The following is a 12,990-nucleotide window of genomic DNA, read 5'->3' on the forward strand; positions in this document are numbered from 1 at the left end:
ATCTATGTGATCTTAAAAGACTTTAGTAAACACGCACACATCCTTTTCCAGTGGCTCTTAAATTTCCTCTCTACCAAAATAACCTGCATTAGGGTTTGAGGACTTTCTGTACTGCTCTAAAAAGGTTACAGAAATTATGAAAACGATTCTTAAACTCAATCTAGAAGTAATTTTATATTAAGGCCCAGTGTGGATTCTGCATTAAAAAATGATGTTTAATAGCTTAGCTGGTGTAGCTCAGAGGTTGAGCTTTGACCCAGGAACCAAGAATTAGCTGGTTCAATTCCTGGTCAGGGTGCATGCCCAGGTTGTAGGCTTGATCCCCAGTAGTGGGTGTGCAGGAGGCAGCTGATCAATAATGTTTCTCTTTCATCGATGTTTCTATCTATCCCTCTCCTTTCATCTCTCTCTAAAAAAATAAAAAACATATTTTAAAAAAGTAATCCTATATAATAAAAGCCTAATATGCTAAGTGTCCGGTTGTCCAGTCGGCCATTCAACCAATCAAAGCGTAATATACTAATGATATGCTAAGGCCACTCAACCACTCGCTATGACGCGCACTGATTACCAGGGGGCAGACACTCTGACAGGTAGGTTAGCTTGCTGCTGGGGTCCGGCTGATCGGGACTGAGTGACACGGGCCAGACACACCCTGGAGCCCTCCCGCAGTCCCTCCCCGGCTGGCCAATCTCCTGTGTCCCTCCCTGGCCCTGACTGTGAACTGGTGGGGTCCCTCAGCCTGCCCTGCACCCTCTAGCAATTTGGCACCACTCAGGGGATATCGGAGAGCCGGTTTCTGCCTGATCCTGCTCAACGCAGGAGCTGCCCCCTGGTGGTCAGTGTGCTCCCACAAGGGGAGCACCGCTCAGCCTGAAGCTGGGCTCACACCTAGAGAGCACAGCAACGGTGGCGAGACCTCTCCTGCCTCCTCAGCAGCGCTAAGGATGTCTGACTATTGGCTTAGGCCCACTCCCTGGGGGTAGCGGGCCTAAGCCATCAGTCAGACATCCCCTGAGGGCTCCCGGACTATGAGAGGGCACAGGACTAAGGGACCCCCCCTCCCCCAGTGCACGAATGTCATGCACCAGGCCTCTAGTGTATACCTATCTATCTGTATAAAGAGCCAGGGTCCATAACGACCAAGGTTCGACCAAACACCAGAAGTCAGTGCTGGGTTGCCGTGGCGACCCAGCACGGACTGCAGCAGGTGCCAGCGCAGCGACCCAGCACTGAATGCCAAGGGGGCTGTGGATCAGGCCCAGAGAGAGGCCTGCAGAGAGAGGCAGGGTCTGATCCACAGCCTCCGTGGAAGCTGTTGATCAGCCGTTGCCTCTCTCTCTCCCGGCTTCGCCAGCAGCTGTGCCTCTGTTTCTCTCTGGGCCTCCTTGGGGGCTGCTGATTAGCCCCACCTCTTTGATCAGGCCCAGAGATAGGCCCGGAGATGCTGACTGGCATAGAAATGGACCAATCAGAACCAAATATCAGGGAAGAGCCAATGGCTGCCTAGGAGGCGGAGCTTTTGACACTGACTGGCATAGAAACTGACCAATCAGAACCTAATCTGGGTGAACTGTGAAGGCAGAACCTAAGGTGGGGGCTGAGGGGGCGTTTTAAGGGCAACAACTGCTTGGTGTAAGGTGTAAGAAAGTGGTTCAATTTTTTCATGACCGATTTGGTAGTATAATGCATATGGCTGGCTATCAGTCCAGATATAGGGGTTATGTGTTTTTGTCTGTCCAGAGCATCTCCTCCTGCTGAAAAAGGCAATCGTATCCTATATAATCTATCTATACTACTAAAAGGGTAATATGCTAATTAGACCGGGTCGACTGGCCATCTTCCGGACGTCCAACTTCCTTCCAGACAAAGCCATGGTGGTGAGGGCCGAGGCAGAGGCAGTTAGGGGCGATCAGGCCAGCAGGGGAGGGCAGTTGGGGGAGAGATCAGGTGGGAGGGAAGGGCAGTTGGGGGCGAGATTAGGCCAGTAGGGGAGGGCAGTTAGGGGCGATGAGGCAGGCAGAGGCAATTAGGGGCGATCAGGCTGGCAGGGGAGGGCAGTTAGGGGTGATAACAGACTGGCAAGGGAGAACCATTGGGGGCAAGGTCAGGCCGGCAGGGGAGGGCAGTTAGAGGTGATCAGGCGGGCAAGCAAGTGAGCGGTTAGAAGCCAGCAGTCCCAGATTGCAAGAGGGATGTCCCCAATTGGAGAGGGTGCAGGCTAGGCTGAGGGAAGGCCCCTGTGCATGAATTTCGTGCACTGGGCCCCTAGTCTACACTAATAAAAGAGAAACATGGTAATTAGCGTACAACCGCTACCCTTCCCATTGGCTAATCAGCATATCCTTATGCAAATTAACTGTCAGCCAAGATGGCGGCCGGCAGCCATGCACTGAAGCGAACAGGGAGGCTTGCTTGCTCCAGTGACGGCTGACTCTAACGTTCCCCGCCTGACTTGCCGGCCTCTCAGCTGCAACTCTAAGCAACTATGTACTATGTTGGAAATAAGAAGCTAAACAAAATCCCAGAAACCGGCTTTCAGTCAGCCAGGTTCAGCCAGCCGGACCGCAACATTGTATCAAATACAGAAGGAAAAACAAAGGCCAGAAACCGGCTTTCAGCAGCCAAGGCCTCAGAGCTAAAGCTGGCCCAGAATAAAAAAAAAAAAAAGGAAAAAAGGAGCTGTTGGGAGCTTCAGTCACCTGCCAGCCGGAAAACGGCCCTCAGCCCCTCACCCAGACTGGCCAGGCACCCCAGTGGGAACCCCCACCCTGATCCAGGACACCCTTCAGGGCAAACCAGCCAGCCCCCACCCGTGCACCAGGCTTCTATTCTATATAGTAAAAGGGTAATAATGCCTCCCAGCACCAGGATCAGCGGAGCCGTGAGGCCTCCCGGCACCAGGATCAGCGTGACAGGGGGCAGCGCCCAAACCCCTGATCGCCCTGCAGCTCTGTGAGTGACAGGGGGTGGGGCCACAACCTCCCTATCCGCCCTGCTTTGTTCGTGACAGGGGAAGGCGCCCCAACCCCCTGATCAGCCCTGCTCTGTGCCTGATAGGGGGGAGCTCCCCAATCCCCTGATCGCCCTGTGGCTCTGTGTGTGACAGGGGGGAGCTCCCCAACCCCCTGATCGCCCTGCGGCTCTGTGTGTGACAGAGGGGAGCTCCCCAACCCCCTGATCACCCTGTGGCTCTGTGTTTGACAGGGTGCGGCACCCCAACCTCCTGATCGGCCCTGCTCTGTGTGTGACAGGGTGCGGCGCCCCAACACCCCCCCCCCCATGGGCCCTGCTCAGTGTGTGACAGGGTAGAGCCATAACCTCTCCATCAGCCCTGCCCTGAGTGTGACAGTGGCGGCGCCCCAACCCCCTGATCTGCCCTGCTCTGTGGGTGATAGAGGGTGGCGCCCCAACCCCCCTCCACGGGCCTTGCTCTGTGTGTGACAGGGTAGAGCCATAACCTCCCCATTTGCCCTGTCCTGAGTGTGACAGTGGGGAGCTCCCCAACCCCCTGATCGCCCTGCGGCTCTGTGAGTGACAGGGTGCAGCGCCCCAACCCCCTGATCCGCCCTGCTGTGTGTGTGACAGGGGGCGGTGCCCCAACTCCCCTATCGGCCCTACTCTGTGAGTGACGGGGGGAGCTCCCCAACCCCCTGATGGGCCCTGCTCTGTGCGTGACAGGAGGGAGCCCCCCAACCCCCTGATCGACCCTGCTCTGTGTGTGACAGGGGGCAGCGCCCCAACCCCCCTGATGGGCCCTGCTCTGTGAGTGACAGGGGGCAGCGCCCCAACCCCCTGATCGGCCCTGCTCTGTGCATGACGGGGTGGCGCCGCAACCTCCCCATCGACCCTGCCTTGAGTGTGACAGGGGGCGGTGCCCCAACCCCCCAATCGGCCCTACCCTGAGCGTGACTGAGGGTAGTATCGCAACCTCCCGATCCGCCCTGCTCTGTGCATGACGGGGCGGCGCCCCAACTCCCCAATCGGCCCTGCTCTGAGCCCCACCAGGGGCTGCACCTAGGGATTGGGCCTGCCCTCTGCCACCCGGGAGCAGGCCTAAGCCAGCAGGTCGTTATCTCCCGAGGGGTCCCAGACTGCGAGAGGGCACAGGCCGGGCTGGGGGACCCCCCTCTCCTCCCGAGTGCACAAATTTTTGTGCACCGGGCCTCTAGTATATATATAAAGGCCTAAGCAACCATTACAAGCAGTTGACTGGTCAACCAGTTGCTATGACGTGTACTGACCACCAGGGGGCAGATGCTCAACGCAGGAGCTGTCCCCTGATGGTCAGTGCGCTCCCATAACTGGAGTGCACTCAGCCAGAAGCTGGGCTCACAGCTGGTGAGAGCAGCTGCGGCGGTGGGAGCCTCTCCCACCTCCGCAGTAGCACTACTGAGCGGTGGCAGCAGGCACAGCGGGGCCGGGATGAGTGGAGTGGCGCCCACCCCAGCTCAGGATCCTCCTGGGCCGCCTGCCACTTTGCACACTGCTACATCCCCGAGGGGTCCGGGATTGTAAGAGGGCACAGGCCAGGCTGAGGGACCCCACCGGTGCACAAATCCATGCACTGGGCCTCTAGTGTTCAATAAAAGCCACTCTCTAGCCCTAACCGGTTTGGCTCAGTGGATAGAGCATCGGCCTGTGGACACAAGGGTCCCAGGTTCGATTCCGGTCAAGGGCATGTACCTTGGTTGCGGGCACATCCCCAGTTGGGGGGTGTGCAAGAGGCAGCTGATCGATGTTTCTCTCTCATCGATGTTTCTAGCTCTCTATCCCTCTCCCTTCCTCTCTGTAAAAAATCAATAAAATATATTTAAAAAAAAAAAAAAAGCCACTCTCTATTGTAATGTTGTATGTCAATTGCACCTCAAAAAAAAACCCCAAAAAACATTCTTAATAATTTTTTAGATTTCACAAAAAGGAGGTAAATTAGTATTTAGAACTATACAGAACATATGCCCTTTGGGGACTAACATTCTTTTACTCAAAATCTGAAAATAATACATAATAGCAAAACTCACACATAGCACCAGAGCTTAACTTCAAGCTCATCTTAATTTTATTACAATTTTCTAACAACTTTTTCCTTAAAATGGCATAAAGAGTATAAAAATAAGTGTGACATTATGAATTTCTATTGTCCATCAGTAAGAGACTTGTTAAATAAAATGAAGGGACATTCATTCAATGAAATACTATGCCACTGTTTAGTACAGATATGCAATGATTTCCAAAATTAAGTGCAAAACAAAGCAAGGTAGATATAATAGTGTGTATAATATACTTATTTCTGTAAGACAGAGGAGGAAACCCACATAATTACTTGTGTATGTGGAGAATATCTTTAGAATGATATGTAAGAAACTAATAATAGGGAAACTAAACTAATAGGGAAAAAGGGCAGTTGGAATCTTTTCACTCTATATTGCCTTTGCCTTGTGAATGATGTACCATGTCCAAGTATTATTCATAAAAGATATAAACCGAACTCTTTCTTTTGACATTCCCTTCATTTTATGGCTAATTCATAATATTTTAAGCTCATTACTTCTTTCCTGGCATTATATTATCAATATGTAACGACACTGTATCAAATCAATACCCACTTAGCAGTGGGTTCCTAAACTACATGGCTTCTATGTGCTTTTATTTATGACAGTCTTTAAAAGGACATTAAAATGAAACTGTCTGCAGTTTCCAAACTGTCATGTGGAAAGAAAACTGAGATCTAAAAGTGTTTTCAAAATAGGCCATAGGAGAAACCTAATGTTCTAGTTAATAAAGTCTTATCTTTGATATGAGGTTTAGTGTAATCTTTAATAGTCACATTCCTATATGATTATCAAGGACTACTTCATTCTACAAAGCATATTAAGATATACAAATGTTTTGTAAAATTAACTCAATATATATGTGTATATTCTTTTTCATTAAGAAAACAAGGAGAATAAAACTGAAATACAGCCACACTCCTACCTTTAAAAATCTCTCATTAGTCAACAGTGCAACCTGCTTTTCTGTAGCTTGCTTTTCCACGTACCTAAAATGTTTGCCGTATCATACACAAAAAGAGAAAATTAAACATTCTAAGTATTTGAATAGCACATGGGGGAAAAGAACTACCTAGATTGGTGGTCACATTCTTTCATTTCTTCTCAAAAATACATTCAAGATGATAGTTTAATGATATTTTTAACTCCTTAAGTCAGCTGCAGTTCACAGTCTAGGGGTCCAATCATAAACTCCAGAAATAGGAAATGTTATTTATAAAAAGTAACTCTGGAGAATCTGTAAATTATGTCTCCTTGTAAAAATACTTTTCTTCATGCCAAATTTTCAAATCCAACAAAGAAATCTCACAATTAAAAACAGAAGGGGCACAGCCAGTGTGGCTCAATGGTTAAGCATCAATCTATGAACCAAGAAGTCACAGTTTGATTTCCAGTAGGGCAGATGCTGGGTTGTGGGCTCCATCCCCAGTAGGGGGCATCAGGAGGCAGCCAATCAATGATTCTCTCTTATCATTAATGTTTCTATCTCTCTCTCCCTCTCCCTTCCTCTCTGAAATCAATAAATATATATTTTCAAAAAACACAGAAGGGTTTAAATCTGCTCTAAAAAAATTAAGTTTCTTTTTCCTTTTTCATCTTCAAAAATAACTGCATCTGAGATCCCTTATTTTGGCCCAAACTCTATCATAAGACATGTTAAATATACACTTTATTTTTTTTACCTCCTAAATGATGCAAGACGTCGGATGTTTTCACATTGATTATCTGATAAAAAATGTATTCTTCTCTTGGCTTCTGGGAGATTACAACACAGAACACTGAGGGGCTGGGAATAGAAATGCTCTAATAGAGAAAGCTGAAAAAAATGTAAAGATTAAATATATTTGTTATATTTTGTCAGTAAATCTTTTGCCCTATGTCTGCTCAATTTTTAGTTGTTTTTTTAAACAGCAGAAGTATTTATGACACAAAATATACTTAATGTCACAATAACACTGCAAAAAATACATAAATGGTTAATACCTTTAATATTTTAAGGTTTTCATTTTGTGGACAAGGTCAGAACATTATAATCTCTGAAGTATAAACTAAAGAGACTAATACAAATAGATAAATTAGTTATTTGCAGAAGTAACTCACTTAAAATAACAGTACAGTAAATGTTGTGGGGATGAGACTGGGATGTGACCTAAGGTTCTAATCGATGTCCCAAAACTCATAAAAAAATACCAATCTAAAATCAGTGTAAAAACTGGTCTGCTAAATAAAAATGTTACAATGGTAGAAGCTTTGCCTATTCTTTTTTCATAAAAAGAATAATGAAAAATGATGATGGCTAAAGAAAATGTATCTTTTTAAATTCAGTTTTACTTCATGGAGGAAAACATAGTACAGTATCTGATAGGTACAAGTAATCTAGTAACTAGAATGCTGTAGTTGTCACAGTATAAGGATGAATGATTTTCCAGATTCTGCCATAACTGATAAGATATATCTTGTAAAACTCTCCAAATATTAAAAACTTTGACTCTAAGCAACCTTCTATTGACCAGTTTGCTTTTTTCCAGATACCTTGATACTGGAGAGACAGTTCCCTACATAGTCGACAAAACACACTGCGATCACTGGGAAATAGCATTCCCATCACAAAATAATAAGTTAATATGCTAGTTTACATAACACTCTTAAGGTATTTGAGCTTGGTCCTTCCTGGGTAAACTAATAATGAATTTCTGAGCCTATAGAGCTACAGACCAGATACCCAAGGCTAGAGAAAATCCTCTAAAATAGTTCATTCTGGAGGAAGTATAAGGCTGTGAGGTGAAGGATCAGCCTAACTTAAAAACAAGTATAAATCAGAAAGCAACTATCCATGCCAAGTGCTAAATTATTTTTGCACATATTAACATAATCTTGTTTCTTACTTATATTTTCCAATGACATTAATGTGGTAATACTTATTCTGTTAACACCATTTTTTAAACATCAGAAAAATAAAAATCAAACATGATAAGGAACTTCCTGGAGAGGAGGAATGGGAGCAAGTCACAAGCTACAGTAGAGCTACAAATAGGATAAGAACCTAGTGTCACTTAACTATTTTGTCCAAGTGCGTCCTCAATCTCTGGGTCAATTAACAAGTTGGTTAATGTATCCACCTGATGAAGGAAGGATTTAAACATATGCAGAATGATCATATTCCCTATTTACCTCTACAGAAATCAGGACTTACATGTATTTCCCACTGATGATTAGGAAAACTGGACAAATGGGGTCTAAATGTTCTGCCACTTATTAGCTATGTGACTTGGGCCAAGCTACTTACCCTAAGGCTGTATTTTCATGTGCAAAATTGAGGGTAATAATACATTAATGAAACAAAGAAAATACTTAGTAAAGTGCCCAGCACAAAGGAGGTACTTAGTAAATGATCAGAAACCTATAAAATCATCCAATCTGATTCCCCTTATTTTATAGATGAGAAAACTGAGACCCATAGAGATTAGTAACTTGGTTAATGTCCTTTTCTTCACTCACTTTTTCAATGGTATTTGAGACTACAATTTATATTTTCTAAAGCTCCTTCTTCCCTTGACTTCAGTAGTACTCTACTTTCTATTGGCTTTCCTTTTGTTTTTAGTCTCCTTTTCTATTGCTCATGTTTATGTATCAGTCTGCCTTAAGGTTCTACCCTTAGTGCTTTCCTTACTCCTCTGCTTGATGCTTCATCCTCATTACATGACTTCAACTAACCACCTTTAATGATAAATCCTAAATATTTCTAGCCCAGATTTTTTTCCTCAGTGCCAAATCTTTATATCCAAGAAAACCTAAATTAACCTATTCAAAAACTCACCCTTTTCTAACTGGCTTTCATTTATATTAAATGTACACTTAATAAATGGTACCAACCTCAAATCTATCTGCCAAACCAGAATCTTTATATCTGTCACTTATGCTCCTCTCTTACACATCCTATCATCTACTTAAGTCACCAGATTTTGTTGATTCTATCTCATCCTCAAATTTGTTTCCTCCTCTCCATTCCCACTATCACTACCTTATTTAGCCTTTGTCATATCTTGTCTATATTACTGCAGTAGATCTCTGATAGATCTCTCCCTCTCTGGTTGCCTTTGCCGGGACTGCTCTTCCAATTCTGACCTGGCTAGCTCTTCTTCGTTAGGACACACTTCTTTCTAATAGAATCTCCTGGAATGTTTCTTTCATAGCATTGACTCAGAACTATAAATGCATGTTTACTTTTCTGCCTCCTTCATTAAGCAATGAGCAATTTGAAGGCAGACATTTCTTTGTCCTATGCATTTCTAGAACTTAGCATAGTGCTTGGATTTTAGTAGGCTCTTAATAAGTAATTATGAATAAATAAATAAATGAATAAAATGAAATGAATAAGAAGTTAGAAGTTGTTATAACTCCATATCATTTAATTTCACATATTGCTAAAGTAAATATTTTCTTGTTCTTAAATACTTTTATAAAAAATATCTAAACTGAAAAAAATATATATATTAGCCACAACAGACCACTACAGTGTTTTATATGGAAGAAGAGTGGATATGGAAAGTAATTTATAATCATCTAGGCACTACATAAACATGAGGTATTATATTGTGCTTTTGTACCGACGTTACTAATATACAGGTTTTAATCAATTTGATAACTGACATATGTTCACAATGATTACACTTTGCTAAGGTATTTTAGGTAGTCACCAAGAGAGGGAAATAATATTAAGTTTTAAACAACTAAAGAATGGGGTCTACTTTTAGTTTAGAATAGATGTTATGAAGCTAGGTTAATGAATTTTTTTCTGGCAATTTAGGAAATCTTGGTGAAAATGCATTCCCAATATATAAGAATAAATATAAATGAACACATACACATATATGCAGAGGACAGCAAGCTATGACCCACAGCCCATTTTTATATGGCCTAGGAATGTTTTTTATATCTTTAAAGGGTTGTTGTTTTTTTAAAAGAAAACAAAGACTATACAACAGAGGCCATATGTAGCATGCAAAGCCAAAAATATTTAATATCTGGTCCTTTACAAAAATGTTTGCTGACCCCTTATATATAACACTAGAGGCCCAGTGCACGAAATTCATGCACGGGGTAGGGGGGGATCCCCCTCAGGCCAGCCTGCACCCTCTCCAATCCGGGACCCCTTGGGGGATGTCCAACTGCCAGCTTAGGCCCAATCCCGGGTATCAGGCCTAAACCAGCAGTCCGACATCCCTCTCACAATTCTGGACCACTGGCTCCTAATCGCTCACCTGCCTGCTGGCCTGGTCACCCCCGGCTGCCCCCTCTGCCGGCCTGGTTGCCCCCAACTGCCCCCCTCTGCCAGCCTGGTCGCCCCTAACTGCTCCCCCTTGCCGGCCTGGTCACCCCCGGCTGCCCCCTTGCCGGCCTGGTTGCCCCCAACTGCCCTCCCCTTGCCGGCCTGGTTGCCCCACGCAGCCTGCTGTTCAGTTGTTTGGTCATCCCTCACTAACCCCCCTGCCGACCTGGTCGCCCCATGCAGCCTGTTGCTCAGTTGTTTGGTAGTCCCTCACTAACCCTCCTGCTGGCCTGGTTGTAGGTAGCCGTCTTGTGAGGGTGTGAGGGTCAATTTGCATATTACCTCTTTATTATATAGGATTTCCTAGGTAGAAAGTCTATAAGCTCTCATCAAATTTTTTAAAAAAGGTCTCTTTTCCCACCCTACCCCCTAACATGGTTAAGAATCATTGGAATGGACAGGGGCCCTTTTCCATTTTGCTATCCAATTAATGCATTCTCTATATTTTTGCTGCAAGGTAACAAAGCAATAGTAGGACCTAGAATAATATAACTTGAATTTACTTATTCTAGATTTTTCCATTTAAAATGCCTTAAATTTCACACTAGTCAATTTGAAATAACATGCAAATTATTTAGAATCAGCTTGTGAATTTTCAAATCCATTAGTGTCTTCTTACCTGAAGTCCTTTTATAAAGTTCTGTATTGAGAAATCATAATATAAAAAGATGCTGGTCAGAATCTGTAATACTTTTTCACTTAGTTTAAAGGGAAACTGAGTTGTAAGAAGTAGCTGAAAGAGATAAATGGGGACAGGACATACTCCTTGTTAGTCTTTATTCTTCAGAAATATCAAGTATAAGTAATGAGTCAAAGAATGAGACTATGATACAGTAACTATGAGAGCTATAATAATAGCTAGGTTTTTTAGGTTAAACATCAACTAAAATTTTAAATTAATTTACACAACAATAACAAAAAGGAGCTGTTCATACCACACGTTCAAAATCAAAGATGTCCATCACCTCCTATTCAATTCCTCATTTTAAAAAATACTGCCTATCAACTATATAAACCCCTTTCTCCCACCAGAAGCCATTGAAGCTACAAGTTTTGGCAATTCTTGTTATCTGATTTCTTTCTCATCCCTATTGATACATTTTATGTACTATTAGATGAGAAACCCCAAATTAACATGTCTATTTCAAAAATATAAAATAGCTGAATTTGTATTATCTAGCTAATTTTCAATGGCCTATAGTGAAGATTTTACATCTGAAAATGAAGTCATACTAGACTTTAAAAAATTTTTTTTATAATTTATCTTTATTGTTGAAAGTATTACAGATGTCTCCCTTCCTCCTCCCTCATTGGCCCCCTCTACCCCACTCCTGCCCCTCCCCAGGTCTAGACATTTTAAACAGAAACATGGTCATAGAAGGCCAACTGAACTTGGCTACAACAAAGCAATTTTAAAAACTATAGCTGGAAAAATTTTCCCTAGAGTGTCAGCAAACCAATGGATACCACCTTTACGGGGAAAAACTATATAAGTGGTTAGTAACTAAATGGAAGGTTGTCATTAGTTTACCTTACACAAGCAACATAAAGCACATCTCAAGGGAGCTGAGTCTAGCAATAATTTCTGGAAGGTCAATACTAAAGAAGTGTATTTCTATTTAGGTAGAGGCATAGAGCTATGGTCTGGAAAAACAGTAGTATTTATTTTCAGTCAAGAGCAGCATGACAAGAAAGAGTCCACTAAAAATTTCAAATCATTTAATATTAAATATAAGAGTCAAAATATTGTTACTGTTACCAGGAAGTCATTAAATTCTGTAAAAATTTATTTTTAAAACCAGTAATTTTCCATTGAGTAATAACTGATTGATAGCTATAAATTGACAGATATCATTCTTTTCATAAATCTTATCTTTTTAACTCAAGAGGCAATACTATACCACAAAATCATTCAATAAAAATATTAAAATATGTGAAGGAATATGTTCAATATCATACTCTGAAGAGATGCAGAAATTTATCATTAACATTTATACTTATAATCTATTCTTGGCAATTTTCTTTCATCCTATTTCACTGGTAAATTTTTTTATTTTTACCTTATCAATTACTGTAGTCAGGTGCTCCTTGCAAGACAAAGATTGGAATATTTCTATACACAACATAGATGACACTGCATGAGGAAGCAACCGATGGATGATAACAGGAGATGTGGCAATTCCAAAAATGAGTATTAGTGGAAATTCATGTAGATGCTGACTAGTTTAAAAAAAAATACAGAAGTGGGATTTCTTTAGCAAATATATTTCAAAACAATCTCAAGTGTCAGAAGAGGTGTAAGATACCATACAATTTAACCTCTCACCCCAAATTTGAGTCCCACTTACAGTATTCCTCAGAGTTATCCAGCCTATGCTTTAAGAGTTCAGTGACATGAAGATCACTAATTTTCAAGGTAACTTATTCTATTTATAGACATTTCTAACAGACACATTTCGAAGACATAGTTTTAGTGGGCATTACTAAAAAATATTACATCCTTTCCTCGCATCCTTAACTCAAACTTATTGAATATGATTGATTCTTAGCATTACCAACAGGAACACAAATGACTTCCCCAGAGTAAAACAGTTTTCTTGAGAGCTACTG

At 42.7% G+C, this 12,990-nt stretch overlaps 1 protein-coding gene across 3 annotated transcripts in view; it reads right to left on the minus strand.

Moving 5' to 3' along the window:
* The window catches only part of ORC3 (origin recognition complex subunit 3), a 57,903-nt gene that overhangs the window by 30,530 nt on the left and 14,383 nt on the right, over positions 1–12,990 (minus strand). For all 3 annotated transcript variants that reach the window (XM_070418112.1, XM_070418111.1, XM_070418113.1), the window contains 4 exons: positions 12,441–12,600; positions 11,000–11,113; positions 6,734–6,867; positions 5,977–6,040 (listed from right to left, as the gene is read on the minus strand). In XM_070418112.1, the coding sequence (XP_070274213.1) occupies positions 5,977–6,040; positions 6,734–6,867; positions 11,000–11,113; positions 12,441–12,600 (472 nt within the window). The remainder of the gene's footprint in view (positions 1–5,976; positions 6,041–6,733; positions 6,868–10,999; positions 11,114–12,440; positions 12,601–12,990) is intronic.

The sequence above is a fragment of the Myotis yumanensis genome, unplaced genomic scaffold, assembly GCF_028538775.1.
Source record: "Myotis yumanensis isolate MYYU_CA2020_CCGP unplaced genomic scaffold, mMyoYum1.0.hap1 SCAF_6, whole genome shotgun sequence".
Classification (NCBI taxonomy): Eukaryota; Metazoa; Chordata; class Mammalia; order Chiroptera; family Vespertilionidae; genus Myotis; species Myotis yumanensis.